This window comes from Monodon monoceros, unplaced genomic scaffold (genome assembly GCF_005190385.1).
Source record: "Monodon monoceros isolate NGI ecotype Baffin Bay Population unplaced genomic scaffold, NGI_Narwhal_1 Super_Scaffold_2, whole genome shotgun sequence".
NCBI classification, from domain to species: Eukaryota; Metazoa; Chordata; class Mammalia; order Artiodactyla; family Monodontidae; genus Monodon; species Monodon monoceros.
The window spans coordinates 92,741,324-92,762,138 of record NW_021703776.1 but is presented as its reverse complement, the minus strand read 5'-3'; the positions used below and the strand labels follow the sequence as shown (position 1 = coordinate 92,762,138).

At 39.6% G+C, this 20,815-nt stretch overlaps 2 protein-coding genes across 3 annotated transcripts in view; one reads left to right on the top strand and one right to left on the bottom strand.

The window, feature by feature from the left end:
* Positions 1–20,815, bottom strand: part of MGAM (maltase-glucoamylase) — a 221,947-nt gene that overhangs the window by 149,885 nt on the left and 51,247 nt on the right. The gene's annotated exons all lie outside the window — the stretch shown is intronic.
* Positions 9,228–14,858, top strand: PRSS37 (serine protease 37). 2 transcript variants are annotated; one of them, XM_029233417.1, is made up of 6 exons: positions 9,228–9,254; positions 9,596–9,710; positions 11,605–11,746; positions 13,015–13,268; positions 13,885–14,021; positions 14,602–14,856. In XM_029233417.1, the coding sequence occupies exons 2-6, from the start codon at positions 9,671–9,673 to the stop codon at positions 14,740–14,742; spliced, it is 714 nt and encodes a 237-aa protein (XP_029089250.1). In that variant the 5' UTR covers positions 9,228–9,254; positions 9,596–9,670; the 3' UTR covers positions 14,743–14,856. The 2 variants fall into 2 exon arrangements, with proteins under 2 accessions (XP_029089250.1, XP_029089251.1); XM_029233418.1 differs by lacking the exon at positions 9,228–9,254 and having other exon boundaries at positions 9,677–9,710; positions 13,015–13,265; positions 14,602–14,858.

Below are 20,815 nucleotides of genomic sequence, written 5' to 3'. Positions count from 1 at the left end.
GAGACATAAAAGATGAGAAAAAACAGCCACGGGAAGGTTAGGGTAAAGAGTTTCCCAAGAGAGGAAATGCATGTGCAAAGGCTCAAAAATGGGGAAGAACTAGGAGTGCTCAGGAATCTGAAAAGAACCAGTGAGACTGAAGCCTAGAGAGCAAGGAAAATATTGGCCTAAGGTGAGCCTGGAGAGGAGGCAGGGACCTCATCAAGCAGGGCTTCAAAGCCACAGTCAGGAATTTGTATTTTATTCTAAGTGTAATAGAAAATTTTGAAGCATTTGATGTATGGGAGTGATATGATCCTATTATATTTTTAAAACATCACTTGCTTCCGATTAGACACAGGGTTAAAAAAGGCAAGAGTAGAAACAGGTTTACTGAAGCAGACCTAGCAAAAAGTGATGTGGCTTGTGTTAATGTGGCAGCAATGAAGATGGAGAAGGTCAGATAAGTAGATGGATATGAGACCTATTTCAAAAATAGAGTGGACAGGAAATCCAGTTAAATACTATTTTGATAATAAAATACAAATTGCTTTAGCATGTATAGTTAATTTACCTTTTTGTTATTATATAAGTTTTTAATAACATCATAAGAAGACTCAAGGGCTTCCCTGGTGGCACAGTGGTTGAGAATGCAGGGGACACGGGTTCGAGCCCTGGTCTGGGAAGATCCCACATGCCGCGGAGCAACTGGGCCCGTGAGCCACAACTACTGAGCCTGCGCGTCTGGAGCCTGTGCTCCGCAACAAGAGAGGCTGCGACAGTGAGAGGCCCGCGCACCTCGATGAAGAGTGGCCCCGGCTTGCCACAACTAGAGAAAGCCCTCGCACAGAAACGAAGACCGAACACAGCCAAAATAAATAAATAAAAAATTAATAAAATTCCTACCCCCAACATCTAAAAAAAAGGACTCACGATATTTTAAGACTAAAAGGGGTTCTCATGCTCAAAAAGGCTGAGAACCACTGGCATAGGTAGTGTTCTCATTCCTTCTTACTCTAAGCTCTTCCAGTACATAAATCTAACTCTTATTTAACTCCCATCATCTATCCCTGATTCCAGACCATCTCTCACTAGCTTCTAAGTCTGCACTACCACTAGATCCAACTTATCTCTAGCAACAAGATATCCAGGGTCCCTTGAAGCCACTGGGACTTCCAAGGAAAGGTGAAGAACAGATCTTCTACTAATTAAGACTGAGTTATGTACCTGGCTGAGCCCCCCAACTAAATATTGGTCATATACTCTAAATGTGTCCACGTTTTTTTCCACCAAAGCCCTGATGCCCTGTGACCCAAGGTACTGTGTCACTCTTAACAGAGCTTTATAAAGTCACTGATTCTAAGAACTCATTATAAACTTATATACATTGACTCTTTTCCCCCCTCCATTTCTTATCAGACCCTGCCTGTTTTTACTTCCCTCTCTACCCAACTTAGATTCCTTTATTTATCATTTCAACTATGCTCTTATTCTTTGGAACTCCCTTGTCCTAACATCCTTGAGCCATACTTCAAATGGCCAAATCTTAACTCCATTTTAATGCACCTATATGCCTTCACTGTATCTGTAGCTTTAACTCTCTTAATTTCTCATAGAACACATTAACTACACCCTCCTCTTAGAAACAGACTCCCCTGACTTGTATAAAATCACATTTTTATTCCCTCCTCACTCTTAAGGTACTTCACTGGTCTCTCATCTTCTACCCTCCAAAACATGAAAGCTCAACTTACAGTTGATCCAAGATGGAGTAGCCCCATTCCTCCCAGCTCCTCCCTTTTACAACTAAAAGAACCCTGCACAACAAACACAACAAACAAACATAGACTCAAAGTTGACAAGAAGGAAGTGTACTGCCTAGAAAACTGGGGACTTAAGGAACAACATGGCAGTAACTTCCCTGCGTTTACCTTTTATTTATATCTCCAAGGATCCAGGACAGGGCACAGAAGCAGCCCACAATCCAGAACCTCCAAAAGACAAAGACAAAAAAACAAACAAACAACAAAAAAAAAACCCAAAAATGACCTCCAAGTAAAAACCTGCTGCTCCTAGTTACAGGAAAGGGAAAAGTGTGGTCTAACAGGACGTCTTATGGACAATACCCACCCTACTCTAACCAAACAACAAAGGAAAAAATGCCCACACACCATGGCTTCACCAGGGCTGAGCAGGCAGCTCATCTTCTATCCCCAATCCCAGTGGAAGCAGGCTTCCTGTTAGACCACCTTTTCCCTTTCCTGTAACTAGGAGGAGGTGTTTACTAAAGGCTCTAATGGATAAAGGAGGCAGCATGCAATCACAGAAGGGGAATATAAGCAGAAAATTGGAAATCTCAAGAAAGAACCAAAAAGAAATGTTAAAAGTAAAAAATACTAACAGAAATATGCCTTTGATAGGTTTATTAGTAGGCTGGACATGGCTGAGGAAAGAATCTTTGAGCTTCCACATGTATCAACAGAAACTTCCAAAGCTGAAAAAAGAGAACAAAGATTAAAAAAGAAAGAACAGAATATCCCCAAACTGTGAGACAACTATAAAATGTGTAACATATGCATAACAGGAATACCAGAAGGAAAAGAGAGAAGGGAACAGAGGAATATTTGAAATAATAATAACTGAGAATTTCCTCCAAATTAATGACATATCAAATCACAGATCCAGGAAGCTCAGAGAACACCAAGCAGCATAAGTACCAAGAAACTACACTTAGACATATCACTTTCAAACTGCATAAAATCAAAGATAAAGAAAGAATCCTGAAAGAAGCCAGAGGGAAAAAACACCTTACCTATGGAGGAACAAAAAAAAGAAGAATTATATCCAACTTCTCCTCAGAAGTCATGCAAACAAGAAGAAAGTGGAGAAAAATATTTGAAGTATTGAGAGAAAATAAACACCAACCTACAATTCTGTACCCTGTGAAATTATCCTTCAAAAGTGAAGGAGACATACTCTGTCAACAAACAAAAATTAAGGGAATTTGTTGCCAGTAGACCTACCTTGAAAGAAATGTTAAAATAAAATCTTTAAGATAAGGAAAATAATACACAACACAAACTCAGATCTACATAAAGAAAGGAAGAGCATTAAAGATGAAATAAGCAAAGGTAAAAAACTTTTTCCTATTTTTAATAGTAATTAATATCTATTATATCATAATAGATAACAGCTTGCTTAAAATAATAGTAGCAACTGTGTATTCAATTATGTATGCTTACATATACACATATATATGTGAAATGACAGCAATGATATAAGGGACAGGAGGGAGGAACTAGGATTACTTTGTTATTATAAGGTACTCCACACGAGCTGTGAACCGGCATAATGTTATCTGAAAGTGGACTAGGATTAGTTGCAAATGTATATTGCAAGCTCTGGGGCAACCATATAAAAACAGGAAAGTATAAAGAAGAGAAGTATAACTGATATGCTAAGAAAGGAGAGAAACTGGAATCATATAAAATGCTCAGTTAAAACCACGAAAGGCAGAAAAAGAGTGGAAGACAAAAACAAACATTCTTATTATTGTTAATAAGAAACAGTAACAAATATGGTAGATATTAATCCAACTATATCAATAATCACTTTTGAATGTCAATGGTCTAAATGCACCAATTAAAAGATGGAGATTGTCAGAGTGGATTAAAATATAAGACTCAACTATATGTTGTCTACAAGAAACCCACTTTAAATATAAAGATGCATATAGATTAAAATTAAATGGATGGATAAAGATATATCATACTAAGACTAATCAAAAGAAAGCAGGAATAGCTATACTGATTTGAGACAGAGCAGACTTCAAAGCAAGGAAAGTTACCAGAGATAAAGAGGGGCATTATATTATGATAAAGGTGTCAATTATCCAAGAAGACATAACCACTCTCAATGTGCATGTGCCCAATGAGAGAGCCTCAAATTATATGAGGTAAAAACTGATAGAACTGAAAGGAGAAATAGTTGAATCCACTATCATAGCTGAAGACTTCAACACCCCTCTATCAGAAATGGACGGTTCCTCATCAACAGACAAATGGATAAAGAAGATGTGGTACATATATACAATGGAACATTACTCAGCCATAAAAAGGAATGAAATTGGGTCATTTGAGGAGACATGGATAGACCTCGAGACTGTCATACAGAGTGAAGTAAGTCAGAAAGAAAAAACAAATGTCGTATATTAACGCATATATGTGGTAGAAAAATGGTATAGATGAACCAGTTTGCAAGGCAAAAATAGAGACACAGACGTAGAGAACAAACATATGGACACCAAGGTGGGGGGCGGGATGAATTGGGAGGTTGGGATTGACATATATACACTGATATGTATAAAATAGATAACTAATGAGAACATGCTGTATAGCACAGAGAACTCCACTTCGCTGTACAGCAGAAACTGACACAACATTGTAAAACAACTATACCCCAAATTAAAAAAAGAAAGAAATGGATGGTTCCTGAAGGCAGAAAATTAATCAGGACATAGTTGAACTCAACAGCACCTTCAATCAACTGGATATAGTAAAAAAAAAATAACAGAATACTTTATGCAAAAACAGCAGAATATATATATTTTTCAAGCTCACATGAAAAATTCATCAAGATAGACCACATTCTGTGTCATACAAGACACATAATAAATTTAAAAGAATAGGAAACATACAGTGTCTGCTCTTAGGCCACACTACAATTAAATTAGAAATCAATAACGGAAAGATAACTAGAAAATCCCAAAATACATGGGGATTAAACAACTTACTTACAAATAACACATGGGTCAAAGAAATCTCAAAAGAAATTTAAAAATATTTTAACTAAATTAAAATTAAGACACAATTTACCAAATTTGTGGATGCAGGAAAAACACTGATGAGAAGGAAATTTTTAGCATTGGAGGTATATATTAGAAAAGAAAAAAAGATCTAAAGTCAATAATATGTTTCCACCTTAGGAAGCTAGAAAAAGTAGAGCAAATTAAATCCAAAATAAGCAGAAGAAAAGATATTACAATATTATAATAATTAGAGCAGAAATCAAAGAAAATGAAAATAAGAAATAGAGAAAATCAACAAAACCAAAAACTGGTTCTTTGAAAAGATCAGAAAAATCAATAAGCCTTAGCCAATATAAGCAAGAATAAAAGAGAGAGGACACAAATTACTAATATTAGAAGTGAAAGAGGAGATATCACTACCAACCCCATGGACAGTAAAAACTATAAACAACTCTATGCCTGCAAACATGAAAACCTAGATGAATTCTGTGAAAAACATAATCTGCCAAAACTCAAACAAGAAGAAATAGACAATCTAAATACACTTATATCTATTAGAGACATCGATTAAACAATAACCTTCCAAAACAGAAAACACTGGGCCCAGATGAGCTCAGCCATGAATTCTACCAAATATTTAAGTAAGAAATTATACCAATTCTCTGCAACCTCTTTCAGAAGATAGAAGCAGAGGGAATATTTCCTAAATCATTCTATTAGGCCAGCATTATCCTAATAACAAAAACAAAGTCATTACAAGAAAACTACACACCAATACCACAATGTTTTAATTACTATAACTTTGTAGTATAGTTTGAAATCAGGAAGTGTGATGCTTCTGGCTTTGTTCTCAGGATTGCTTTAGCTATTTGAGGTCTTTTGCGATTCCATACAAATTTTAGGATTTCTTTTCTATTTCTTTAAAAATAGTCATTGGAATTTTCATAGGGATTGCATTAAATCTACAGATGGCTTTGGGTAGTATGGAAATTTTAACAATACTCATTGTTCCAACCCATGAACATGGGATATCTCAATTTGTTTATGTCTCCTTTCATTTCTTTCTTCAAAGTCTTAAGGTTTTCATTGTACAGATCTTTCACTTCCTTGGTTAAATTTATTCCTAAGTATTTTATCGTTTTTGATGCTATTGTAAATGGGATACCAGAAAACTCCTTGAAGGAAACATAGAGAGGAAACTCCTTGACATGGCTCTTGGCAACGACTTTTTTGACATGACACTAACAGCACAGGCAACAAAAGCAAAAATCAACAAGTGAGGCTACATCAAACTAAAAAGCTTCTGTACAGCAAAAGAAACAATCAACAAAATGAAATTGTAACCTACAGAATGGGAGAAAATATTTGCAGACTATATAAAGAGATAAAGGGTTAATATTCAAAACATATAGAGGACTCATACAACTCAAAAACAACAACAAAAACAATTTAAAAATGAGCAGAGGAATTAAATAGACATTTTTTCCCAAAGAAGACATCTAAGTGGCCAACAGGTACATGAAAAGACACTCAACATCACTAATCATTGGGAAATGCAAATCAAAACCACAATGAGATATCATCTCACACCTGTTAGAATGTCTGTCATCAAGAAGATACAAAAATCCTTAACAAGTATCAGAAAATTAAATCCAATTGCAAAGGAAGAAATATAATTGTCCCTTCCTGTAGGCGACATGATTGTCTACATAGAAAATCCCAAGGAATCTACAAAAAGCTCCTAGAATACATGAGTTCAGCAAGGTCAGGGAATACAAAATCAACACATAAAAATCAGTCACACTTCTATATACTAACAATGAACATATGAAACCTAAAATTAAAAATGCAATATGATTTACAATCACTCCAAAGAAAATGAAATAATTAGGCATATAGTTAACAAAATATGTACAGAATCTTTATGCTAAAAATTTTTAAATGTTGAAGAAAGAAATCAAAGAACTAAATAAAAGGAATAACATGCTGTGTTCATGGACTGGAAAACTCAACATAGTAAAGGCAGCAATTGTCCCCAGACTGATCGATAGGTTTAATGAAATTCCTATCAAAATTCCAGCAAGGTCTATTAATTATGGAGAGAAGCTTATTGAAAATTTATCAGACATTCAGATGAGGTTTTAAGCCCATAATAAAAGTTTTAAGACTTCCCTGGTGGCGTAGCAGCACAGGAATCCACCTGCCAATGCAGGGGACACAGGTTCGAGCCCTGGTCCAGGAAGATCCCACGTGCAGCGGAGCAACTAAGCCCGTGCGCCACATTACTGAGCCTGAGCTCTAGAGCCCACGAGCCACAGCTACTGAGCCCGCATGCCACAACTACTGAAGCCCGCATGCCTAGAGCATGTGCTCCCCAACAAGAGAAGCCACCGCAATGAGAAGCCCACACACCACAACGAAGAGTAGCCCCCACTCACCACTAGAGAAAGCCCGCGCACAGCAACAAAGACCCAATGCAGCCAAAAATAAAAATTAAATTAAAAAAAAGTTTTAGTTAGGTTCTACAAATGACTGAGCCTGTACAGAAAATGACTAGTATATTACCTATTTCCCAAACTTTCCTGTTCCTAATCCATCAGCTCTCCCTCTCCAACAAAGCTCCACAGCCTCATCTCCTAGTACAGCCCCAATCAAGCATGAGATACCTTCAGTCACTCACCAGTTATCATCAGCAAGGTTAATAGGATACACTTCATGTTGATGCCTGAATCTTGTCCTGAGGATAAGGTTGTAGTGGAAACTAACAGGCACAAAGCAGGGATAGAAGGTATATCCTGCTTGGGGATTCTGAACAGCAGGAGAAAGTGCAGGTGAGAGAACTGGGGATGAGGATTCTACAAGTCTGTCATTTAGAGGCTTCTCCTTCCAGTATTGATCCTTGGTGTAAACAAAATCCTTAGAAACAAAATCTGAGTAAAAGAATGGCAAGTTGAGCAACAGTAGAGAGGCACATGCATTAGTTCAAGTGAGACAAGATTATGGCCTGGATTGGGGTGAGAGCAGTGAGAATGGAAAGATATGGATGGCTTTAAGAGACTTCGGGAAGTAGGATGGACTTTGGGATTGAGTGGTCAGAAAAAATTTTTTAAAGTGGAAGGTAGAATTGTCTTCTAAAATAAGGAAAACAAGTAGCAGAATGAATTTGAAAGGCTGGAGGAGTAAGGAGTTTAATTTTGACATGCTCAATTTCAGGAGCTGAGAGGAGACACAAACAATGGTTTCCAGAAGGCAGTTGTATATGTGGGACCAGAGCTCTGGGCTAGAGATACCAATGTGAAGCTCATCAACAGGTAGCAGCGTCCCCAGTGCCAAGGCCTCCAGAAAATCTGCTTTTCTGTTCTTAGTCCTCACATCCTCGAACAAGCCTCAAACTCCCTTCCTGGTCCAGAATCTTTCCAAAAGATCTAGGAAAACAACCTGAAAGTAAAGTATATCTCTTTCCCAAATTTTTACCTGTTTTAACTAATCCCACCCCCACCACAGAAAACCTTCCATAACTCCATCCTGTCTAGGAACCTCAAATATATTTCATAAACCAGCCCTACTCCCAATGTAGCTCTGTGTTCATTGTGAGGTTCAAGAAAGTACGTGTCATGTTAATTTCTCATTCCACACTTCAGGGAATTTGTGTGAGGGACTGTATAGCTTTCCCAGATCCATGAATGCTGGTTAATGAGCTGAAGCCTGGAGGATGTGGTTGAAAAGTGGTGGGTATCCAGTAGTAAGATGTAGATTGTACTTCTAGTCTTTCCAGCCATGTGTGATTTGAGAAAATCATTTAAATTCTCTGTTTCGGGTCTGTCACCTACAGGTCAGGAAAAAAGAAAAAATGATACCAGCCCCACCCCTGTCTCGTCTTTCCAGGGTTGCTGTAACACTGAAATGAGATTATGAGTTTAGGAAACTTTCAGGGGCTAGAATGATACAAAGCATAATTAATTTTACATCTCAGACTAACCTGATATAAAATCACCACTAACAATGTCTGTAAAGAACTTAGCTCAGTGCCTGGGATGCAGTAAGTGCTCAGTGAATGTTAACTATTAGCATCCCTGCTCTTTGTGTTCCCAACTAGCCAGGGATGACGGTGGCAGTCTGTTATTGGCTGAGAAATCTTTTCATTAGGTAAAAAACACTTAGAGGTACTGCCTTCTGAATTGTCACCAGCCATTCAGTAGATCCTAGATCTAATGTAATCTAGAATGTAAGTCATTCTCCAACTGTCAAAACAACCGCTCAGTGAATGCTTTCCATTTCCACATTTCCATAGCTCAAAGGTGCTGATCGCAACAGCCGGACCAAGCTGGTGATGATGGCTGAGTGATGAAATAGTGACCACTGGGAAAGATGAAGTTAGTGTAATAAAGATGGGAGGGGCTGAAGGAAAGGATAAGTAACTGTTAGGGAGTTCAGAGCAAACCTGAGCACACTGTCTTCGTGAACTAAGGTGGAGAATCCTGTCCCCCACAGCCCTGGCCTGAAAAACTCCATGGGGAGATAAGTCCTAAGCCTGGAGCTCCCTTTCCCACAGACAGTTTAACTACTTTTAGGCAAATGGGCTTTTAGGGACAGCAAATAGAGGGACCTGGATGCAGAAGTCTAGGAACTAGGCTTCCTTGTCCTTCCCTAAGAAACCCCAATAGAGGCACAGTCCCCCACCTTCCCTGGAGCAGAAGGGCCTCCATCCGCCTATCTGGAGCCCTCTTCCTCCTTCCTGTCTATGCCCAGAGCTGCTTTTCAATCCCACTGCGTGCCCCCATGCCTAACCATACCCACTGATTCTCCTAGGTGTTCCTGAGGAAAATACTGAGCTGAGAGCTCCATTTTCTGCTGGTCTTCCGCACCTCACAAGGAAAGATTTAGATGGCTATGAAATTTATCTTCTGTTTGAGTGTCCTTGCTGGTATGTATCCATGACTTTCTACTCTGTCCTATAAGGCACGGGTTAATATAGGATGGAGTGAGGCAGAGGCAGGATGTGTGGAAGGTGCAAAAGAAGAGTCAAGAAAAACTGTCAGAAGCATAATTAGGGGTCTCCCCTCTCAGACTCCAAAGGCTCTCGGGACAGGCTGAGCCCCAGTGCTAAGCTATGGGGTAGGTTATGGTGTACACCTGCCTCAGAGAATGCTCAACAGTGAGTGTTCCACCCTGGTTACTCCAAAATGTGGGCTTCATCACACAGTGGGCAAGCCTAGTGTAGTCACAAGGACAGAGTACTCATTTTGACATCTGATATGCGCCCTTTTTCAAAAGCTTAGAGACTCAGAATGCAGGGAATGGAGAACATGGGAGCAAAAGATCAAATGCTAGGGCCCTATGTCCTACACTTCCTGACTACCATGAAGTTCTTCTGATGGCAGAATTTGCTGGCGAGGCCTTTCCCACCACACCCTGACTTGCCTAGGTTGCATCACAAATCAGTTGTGTGAGCTTGGACAAGTTAATTAATCTATCTGTGCTTCAGTTTCTACAGTCAAAATGGGGATATTACTACCTACACTATAGAGTCATTGTGAAGATTAAATAAATCCATGTAAAGCACTTAGAACAAGAGCTCAATGTCTCTTGTCCTTAATAATACTCCACCCTTTTTTCCTTGGGGTTTCTAACTGTGTGACCACACAGAGAAGGGTGTGGTGAGGTACAGGACTGGGCTTGGGGAGGATTAACATAAGAACCAAGGGCAGCGGAGACAAGAACAATATTTCTGATACTAGAATCAGCCTTCCTCCTCTTTATTCTCTAGGGGTTTTTTTGTTGTTGTTTCTTTGTTTTTGTTTTTTTTTTGCTGTACGCGGGCCTCTCACTGTTGTGGCCTCCCCCGTTGTGGAGCACAGGCTCCGGACGCACAGGCTCAGTGGCCATGGCTCACGGACCCAGCCGCTCCGCGGCATGTGGGATCTTCCCGGACCGGGGCATGAACCCACGTCCCCTGCAACAGCAGGCGGACTCTCAACCACTGCACCACCAGGGAAGCCCTCTAGTTTTCTTTTAATAACATAATTCATTTATAAAAGCACTGCATGTTCATACTAGAAAATTTGGAAATATTAAAAAGTAGGAAAAATAAACATCATTCATAATCCCACCTCAGTCAACACATGCTAATGCATTGTCTGAATTTACTCCCAGGCTTTATTTTTAATGGTTTATTTTTGTTTCTTTACTTGTTTTTAGACAATTAGATTACTGGATTAATGTACATTTTTATTTTTTAACTTAAAGGTTATCAATATTTCCTTTGCTGTTCAATACTCTTTACAAATACAATTTTAATATATATGACGTTCCATTTGTTCATATACTTTTGTATTTCAATGTCCAACATTACTGCATTGGACACTCATATTTCAACCATTTAGCTATTATAAATAGTGTTAAAATGAGCACATTTATTAATAATCTTTGTCTACATCTGATTATTTCTTTAGAATCAAGAGTTCTTGGCTTTGGAAATATTAGGTCAAAGGTGACGAACCATTTACAATTTTTGATGCCCATTTCTAAATCACTTTTCAAGAAAATAGAATAAATTCCCATTCCTATAAGCACTAAATGAGAGTCCCTCTCATTGTACTTTCTTATACTATTACCAATATTAAACAAAAATGATTAGTATAAATATTAGATGAAACACTATGTCATTTTGATTTACATTTTGATTCAAAAAAAATGTCAAACATTTTCACATTTCTTGGCCAACTGATTACTTCTTTAAAATCATCCATATTTCTATTCAACTAGGAAGTTGTTGATTGTCTTATTCGTTCTAAGAACATCTTATATATGTTTCTCAGGGACAATTTTCCCCGCTCAATCATCCGCGCAGAAAGAAGACCATGCCCCCTATTTGGTGGACCTCAAGTCTCACTTCAACCCCTGTGTGGGTGTCCTCATCAAAAGCAACTGGGTGCTGGCGCCTGCTCACTGCTACCTACCGTGAGTGCTGGGCATCCTTACCCACTACAACAGCTGCTACTCATTCTGCATCGGTGGTTCTCAAGTAGAGGCAGCTTCCCCTCCAGGGTGTTTACATTTGGCAAAGGCAGACATCTTTGGCTGTCACAATGGGATGAGGGATGGGGAGAGGCTGTGCTAAGGGCGCCCACCCAGCGAACAGAGGCCAGGGCAGGGATGCAGCTAAACACCCTACCGCACACAGAGCAGCCCTACCGCAGAGCAGTACCCAGCCCCAAACGTCAGCAGTGCTGCTCTTGAGGAGCCCCGTTCTACATACTATGCCTCCTCAGTCTCCCTTCGGTTTTTAAAGTTTTTTACTGGCAATAGGAATGTGTTTTGTCAGTTAAGGGACCAGCAGGTAACTGATGGTACACTCGAATTTGATTAAGTTGAGGAGAGTTCATAAAAAGAACTAATGACAAAGATATGGTCTCGTTATAGGGAAAACACAGGGAAAAAGTTCAGTCCCCCCGCGTTTAGTATTAGAAAGGTGCAGTTACTACCCCTAGACCTAAAGCAGAGGGGGAGAGAATGTTTACAAGGGGAGAGGGGGAAAGAAAGAGAGAGAGAGCGCCGTGCGCAGGGACTGCCTGATAGGGGCTGTAACCATTGGTCAAGAGACAGCCAACAGCCACGCCCTGTGGCAACCTTACAGGAAGAAAGATGGGAGGATAAATACTCCAACCTCTCCCTTCTCCCTCCCCTTACTTTCTGGTACTTCTTATTGGCCAAATACCAATCAAACGCTAGAGGACCAGAAAGCCCACTGACTTAATCCACAAATATCACCTTCCAAAGTACAGAGCAGGATGAAAGAGTTGTGAGTAGATCTGATGAAGCAAACAGGAGATACCCAACACTCAAGTCACCTCATTCTCTTACCTCCACCAGAATGGAAATAACCCAATCTGATAGGCTGGAGCTGGAAAGGAGGGAAAATAATATTTCTATGCCATGCATCCTTTTCTTCTCCACTACATTAAGGACACTACATAAACAAACATAGTGGTTAAAGGCTCCGCCACTCAACTGTGTGACATGGGTGAATACTCTTATGTGCCTCCGTTCGTTACTTCATCTGTAAAATGGGGATTCAAAATAGAATCCACCTCACAGATTTGTCGTGAGTGGTAAATGACGTAATCCAGAATCCAGATACAGCCCTTGGCCAAGTATCCGGCACACTATAACATTCAACATCAGCTTAGACGGTGATGATGATCACTTCCAACCCTTTATCCCTCCAGAAACCTGAAAGTGATGCTGGGAAATCTCAGGATCAGAATCAGAGATGGGACAGAGCAGATAATTGACCCTATCCAGATTGTCCGCTACTGGAACTACAGTCATAGTTCCCCCCAGGATGACCTCATGCTCATTAGGCTGGCTAAGCCCGCCATCCTCAACCATAAAGTCCAGCCCATTCCCCTCGCCACCAGCACCGTCAAGCCAGGCACCATCTGTATGCTTTCAGGCTTGGACTGGAGCCAAGACAACAGCGGTGAGTGCACCTCCCACCGAAAACCAGGGTCATCAGTTATCCCTGAAGAGGAGCACCCATGTCTGTATAGCTGAGAAGGGAGGAGAATGGATGGAGACCAAAGGGAGATACTATATGAGTGGTCTGACAAAAAGAGACCCTCCCAGAAGTCCAAAGCTCCTCCCTTCCCAGGGTGACTAATGCTCCACTGCTTCTTCAGAGCTTTGGCAGAGGGGGCCACCAGGCCACCTGACTCTGCACAGAGGCCACGCCATTCCTGATCGTCAGAGGTACAATTCAAGTTAAAGAGTCTGTGCTCCCCTCTCCCATACTAGCTCACTTAACATGTGGAGGACACCAGAGAACTTGAGTCAGGTCACCTCTTATGCCTCCAAGAACAGACACAGAGAAGAAAGAAAACTCTGCTTTTTAAAGGGACATAAAGGCTATTTCAAAATCCTCAAGTTTAACTCTCCTAACCATGCACAAAATCATGTCTTCCCTTTGTCTCATTATTTTCTTCAGACACACACAAAACACCAGTTGAAATAGAAGGTGGTAATTGGAGCACTAAATAACAATTGTGAAAAAAAAAATTGTGAACAGGAAGGTTTCTTTTATCCCTGTCTTCCCTCAGGCAGACACCCTGATTTAAGGCAGAACCTGGAGGCCCCCATGATGTCTGATGCAGACTGCCAGAAAACCGAACAAGGAAAAAGCCACAGAAACTCCATATGCGTTAAATTTGTGAAAGTGTTCAGTCGAATTTTTGGGGTAATCTTTTCTCTGTATTCAACTTTCACTTACTTGTATTATATATGTCCAGTTAACTATTTAATTGTGATATTTAAAAAATTGAAAGCCCACAGCTTCATAATTTTTTGAAAATTTGATAAGGCTGCAGCAAAGCCCCCCATTACCTTCAGTAAAGGGCCCTCCTTAGAGATGCCTGTATTCATTAAAGGGCATCACGCAGTATCTAGAGTTAATAACACTTTGCTAGGTTTTTATTCTCATAGATGCAACTATGAAACGGGCATTGCTTTTAAAAAATTAACTGAAACTTTTCACCAATTGAAACTGGCTTCACCAGTTCAAACAAATGGAGTTTGACTCATTTTACATGTGAGTTCTAGCAAGGTTTTTCTCTGACTTTCTCAATGTCACACAAGATTAGTTACGACAAAGCTAGATAAATGACTCAAGCTTCCAGTCTCCCAACTCAGTGCTCTTTTCTTGAGGCAGCATGCTACCTCTAGACAGGGTGCATCCACATTGCGGACGAGAGGGCTCCTATAGGGAGAAGATCTGACCATATCTGTCTCTCTCCCTCTCTCTGCATGATCCCTTGTAGGAGGTGGCCGTTGCTACTGTCATCTGCAAAGGCAAGCTACAGGGGATCGAGGTCGGACACTTCATGGGAGGGGATGTGGGCATCTACACCAATGTTCAGAAATATATCACCTGGATTGAGAACGTCACTAAAGACAAATAAGACCATACTACTCCCTCTGCATCCCAGTGGCTCTGCCATTGACAATACTAACCACAACTTTCCCCAAATTCAAAATAAAACGTCCAAATAGAAATATTTGGATGTATCACACCAGTATCGTATGTTTTCTTATTTGTGTCTCTGTCCATATTCCATAATGATCTGAAGAACCAAGAACAAAACATGAAATAAGCACTTTCTACACTGTACTGGGTTATATCCATTATCTCATTTAATGCTTATAACAAGCCTTTGAGGTTATCGTTTATTCCTACTTTACAAATAAGAAAATTGAGACTAATATAGGTTACTTAACATTATTATAGCTGGTAAATATAAGAACCTGAAATGGAACCCCGAAATGTCAGATTTTCAGCCCTGTGCTCTTAGCCTCGAAATTATAGGCAGGTCCATAGCATCACAACAGATGCTGGCTTCTGTTTTCCTGCTACCTCTCTTAACATTCAAAGGGCTTGAAGCTCTCAATTGTGTCTCAGATCTTGGGTACTGAAATAAACTCTCCCAAAAATGCAGCAGGCTGAAGGGAGAGAGCTAGTGGATGGGTAGGAGGTTGAAAAGAAATGTCAGGACAGTGACAACAATCACAAGTCAAGTCCAAAGGGAGGCCTGGCAGCTCCAGAGCAAGATGAAGAAGTCATTTAGATCCAAGGAGAGAGCACAGTATCAGGGCAGCAGCAGAGCTTAAGAGGTAGAGATAGCTGAGAGGAGGTGAAAGAAGGGCAGAAATTGGGTTTGGCCTCAGACCATGGGATTAACAAGGTCAAGAAAGCAGGTACCAGTCCTCTGGTTGAGAACTTGGTAAAACATCTCTCCAGGTATCCCAGATCTGGAAGTGATAGAGGAATTCAGGATACCCAAGAGATTTGGTCACACAGGACAAGGCAGGTTAAAGTAATGTCCCAGCAGATGAAGATTCAGGAAACAACCCCACACTATCCTTGAGTAATACTTTCTATTCCCAAGGTTTAAAATACAATCTATACTTTAATGACATCTGTGTCAGGCAGAATAATGCCCCCCCAAAATGTCCACACCCTAATCTTCAGAACCCATGAATGTTACTTTACATGGAAAATGCAGCTTTGCAGATGTGATTATGCTTATGGACGTTGAGATTATCCTGGATTATCTGGGTGGGACCAATGTAATCACATGGCCATAGAAAACTAATACAACTTTTAAATCCACAGCCCCTAAAAGAACTGCTTTTTATAATGGGATTTAAAAACCTTCGATGGTGTCCGATTGCCCTGAGAATATCTAAACTTATTAGAATGGCATCCAAGCCTCCTTGATACTTCCCACCAACCTCATCACACTCCCAAAATAGAATTTCTAATACTGTCTTGCCACTTGGCATTGCTTCCTGACCCTGTGAAATGTAAATCAGGTTAAAAAGAATGTCAGAGGAAAACATTAAAAAAAAAGGCCAACGTCCCCTTTCCTTTTAAGGTAGCAACCTGGTCAAGGCACAACCTTAACAAACTTAGATCCATTAAAAAAAAATTCCTTGAGTTGAAGTCAAGCCTTCAAGTGTTGAATGCAAAGGCAACAATATTCCAGGCGAAGTATTTCCTCTACTCCCATTGCCTATGACTTAGGCATAAACAAATCATATCAATCACTCTTAGAAGTAGACTGCAAACTGTGCTATGTTCAAATGTGTGAAAACTCCCTTAAATGCTGCCATGCGGCTGCTGTCTCCTCAAATGATGCAAAGAACAATTATGCAATAGAAGCAACAAGAAAGATTAGGACTTGTTTAAATCAAAATTACTGCCAACATGACAAAAGATAACTCAAACAGCAGTGTAGATCTGGATCACCATTCAAAATCATCTGTCCTATAGCCTCAGCCAGAGGATGACCAAAAGGAAGTCTGAGAAATGAAAATTAAATCCATAGTCCCACCTGTCAGAAAATTATCAATTCTGCAAAACAAGCAAGAACACACCACAACCTATCTGGAAAGAAATGACCACAAAACTTTCAGAATCCAGATGGAAAAAGAAACACTGAATGCACTCGTGCTCCAAAGCCAATTAAAAGTGACCAGTCCCTATCCATTGCCCATTTCCAAAAGCTCACCCAGTAAAGATCACCCAATTTATAATCATAAGAGCTAGCCCTTAAAAAACCTTCTGTAACTCCCCTTCAGTGGACATCACTGATGTTCTGCTCTTAATAAAGTTTTCCCTAGCTGGAACGATTATTAATAAATGACTCTGCTCTTGACACAGGCTTTCCTGATGATTTTGTGCAGATTTTAACAGCTTGTATCTAAAGCGAAGGCTTCACTTAGTCACTAGATCCCATCCCCTCTCTTCTAGTCAAGAAAATCGCTCTGGTACTATTTCTCTTTTGGTCTCTCGGTCTCTCAGTCTCTCTGTCTCTATCTCTGTCTCTTTCTCTCTCTCTCTCTCTCCCCCCTCCCATCAGTCCCATCAACACAGAACCATGTTGTTATATCTCCCATTAAAAAATTGTATTTAGATCTCATGTCCCCTGCCCCGGCTGCTATTCTCTCCTACAATTTATAGCAAAACTTCTTGAAAAGGTTGTCTATTTTCACCAATTCCTCTCCATCCCAGTCTCTTGATCCAACTCAAATCTGGCTTTTGCACAGCACTCCCTCTAAAACTACTCTTTCTAAAGTCACCAATGACTTGTATATTTCTAAATCCACAGGTCAATTCTCAGCTCTCATTTTACTTGACATTATCAACATCAATTGAAAATGTTAGTCATTCCCTCTTCCTGGAAATATTTTCTTTACTTGGCCTCCAGGACGTCATCTTTTTTCCATCTATCTCACTGGCTACTTCTTTTCAGTCTCCTCTATTGATTCCACCACATTTCTCCAACCTCTTAATGTCAGAGTTCCCCAAGTTTCAGTCTTGGCCCTCTTCTCTTATCCATATCATCCACTTCCTTACTGATCTATGCTAGTCTTAAGATTTTAAATATGATATATAATCTAACAGCTCCCAAATATATATCTCCAGTTTGGACTTTTCCCTTGATGTCCAGTCTCATGTATTTTACTCATATAGTCTACTTTGATATCTAATATATATCTCAAACTTAACATGTTCAAAACTGAACTCCAAGTCTTACCCACAAGTCAACCAGCCTCACCCACGATCTTCCCCATATGAACTGATGACAAGCTGATGACCCTGCAATTTACTCAGGCCAAAAGTTTGGAGTCACTTTTGATTCCTCTCATCTCTCATATCTTATATCTAATCTATAGGTAAATCCTGCCAGGTCTATCTTCAAAACATTTCGACAATCTTACCACATCTCCCTGTCTCCACTGCAACCACCCCAGTAAACCTGGAGCAGTGCAATATCCCCCAACCCATTTTATTCTTCTACTTTTGCCTTACTAAATTTAACCTATTCTCAGTACAACTACCAAAGTGGTCTTTTAAAACCTAAGTCAAGTTTTGTCACTTGCCTCTGCTAAAAACCCTCCAATCGTTCCCCATCTCACTCAGAATAGAAGATAAAATTCGAACAATGGTCTATAAAGTCCCTAAAATCATGGGCTCCATGACCCCTTTGACCTCAGTGCCCACTACACCCTCTACTCCAGCCACAGTGGACTCCTCGCTCCTCCTTGAACACATTAGACACTTTCTTACCTCAAACTTTTACACTTTCCCCAGGTTCCTGCATGGCTACCTGCCTCACTTCCTAAAATCTTTGTTTAACTATTTTCTTAGTGAAGTCTTGTCTGACTAACCCTATTTAAAATTAGGATCCCACTTCTGGTGGAAGTGCATATTCATTTTCTACAAAAATTTGGCAGTGCATATGATAAACCTGCGAATTATGCATATTCTGCCTTCTACCTTTAGAGTTTTACAAGGATGTTTGCTGCAGCACTGTAGAGAGCAAAAACTGGTGGGGTGGGGGCCATAGAGTATCGCTTATCTCTAAAAAGGCAGTACAACCATACACAATAATATGTGTGATCATTTAAAATGGTGTTGTAAAAGAATATGTATTGTCATAAAAATTATAAGCATAAGACTCAGTTTATGAAATAGTATATATGTTATCGCTCCATTTTTGTGCCCATAGCTATTCATTCAACAATATCTACTATTCTAAACACTGAAGACACAAAGAAAACCAAAGAAAAAGATTCTTGTCCTCAAGGAGTATACATTCTAGTTTAAAGGTACAGGTAGTTAAATTTTAAAATGTATGTCAGATAAGTACTGTGAAAGAAAACTAAAGTGGAATTGGGAGCACTGGGGTAACATTTCAAAGAGAGTACATATTGAGATTCATTTGACAAGGATCCCCAAAACTTGAGCAGGTTCTAAGAATTCTCCTTGGGAATGCAGAAAATAGAGTTGAAAGGTGTTTGGGAAAGGTGGTGTCTGCTCTCCTAGAGATATCATGATAAACAGAGAAAATGCCATGATCAGGGGTGAGAAAGTGAGGATGAGGAACGTGTTTATGACAAGTTGTAATAATAAAGTGTGACAAAATGTGGCTCCGGAGCCTGAATGTACCCAGAAGGCGATGACGATGAATGGACAAAAGAAGGGAAGAGGGTAAGGGATCCATCCAGGGAACATCCAGGACATGGATCTCAGGAGTAAGGATTTGGATTGGTTACTGCTCCTGTGGGGATATTGGGAAAACCCAAAGCCAGTTTGCAAAGCTAGGGGCCTTGAAGTGAATGCTGCTGTCATCAGATGTTCCTCCAACTCTTTTACTAGTTCCTCAGAATTATCCAGTGCTGAATAATAAAACCTATTAAAAGAAAAAAATCCTGAACTGTTGATACCTGTTTTTTAAAGTTATCTTTTACCTTATATTCAAGATAAGTTCATCTCAGTGATACTATGCTAAGAAAACTTCAATGAGATTAATACTCTATTTTTCTTAACCTTTTTTGCACATCTGAATCACATGAGGAACTTTAAAAGACATAATGCCTGGGTCCTATCTCAGAGATTCTGATGTAATTGCTCTTGGGCAAGACCTGGGCACTTGGGATACTTTTTAATCTGCCAAAGTGATTCTCACATGCAGCCAAGATTGAGAACCTGAAACTGACTTTCACCATGAAGCTTGTACTAACTAAAGCTTTCCCAGAATTTTACAGCACACTAGAGGCTGCGAAAAATGGTTTTCTGAAAACCCAGGTTTACTAGTTTCATACTGCTATATAGAAACACACTAACGTTTGGGTATTGACCTTATATATAGCTACATTTCTAAATTAACTTATTTCCTAAAATTGTTTAGATTATTGGGATTTTCTATGTAGACAATCATATATTAAAATAATGAGTTTTATTTCTTCCTTTCCAATACTTACATCTTTAATTTCTTTAATGTGTCTTTAAGTGTATAATTCAGTGGTTCTTCATATAGTCACAGACTTAAGCAATTATTACCACCATCTAATTTTAGAACATTTTCATGACCCTGATAGAAACCTATACCCATAAGTAGTCACTACCTAATACCTCTATTCCCCAGCACCTGGAAACCACTGATCAACTTTCTGCTTCTATAGATTTGCCTATTCTGGACCTTTCATAGAAAGGGAATCATATAATATGCAGTCTTTGTGACAGGCTCCCTTCAGTTAGCATAACGCTTCAAGGTCTATCTGTGTTATAGCATGTATCAGTACTTCTTTCCTTCTTATGGCTGAATAATATTCCATCGTATGAATATGTGTGTGCATGTACACACACACACACCACATTTTATCCATTCATTGGATGATGGACATTTGGGTTGTTTCCACTTCTTGACTATTATGAACAGTGTTGCCATGAACATTCATTGGTAAATTTTTGTGTGGACATATATTTTCATTTCTCTTGGCTATATACCTATGAGAGGAATTGCTGGCTAATATGATAACTGTATTTAACATAAAATGTAGAAGTTCTTGAAGTCACTCCACTAGCTCCCACTAAAGGAAAGCCCCTCAGCATTTTAAATGCTTATATATTGCTAACGTTTTCTCTTTAATTGAGAGAAAGTTGCCTCCAGTAGTTCCTTTCGTCTT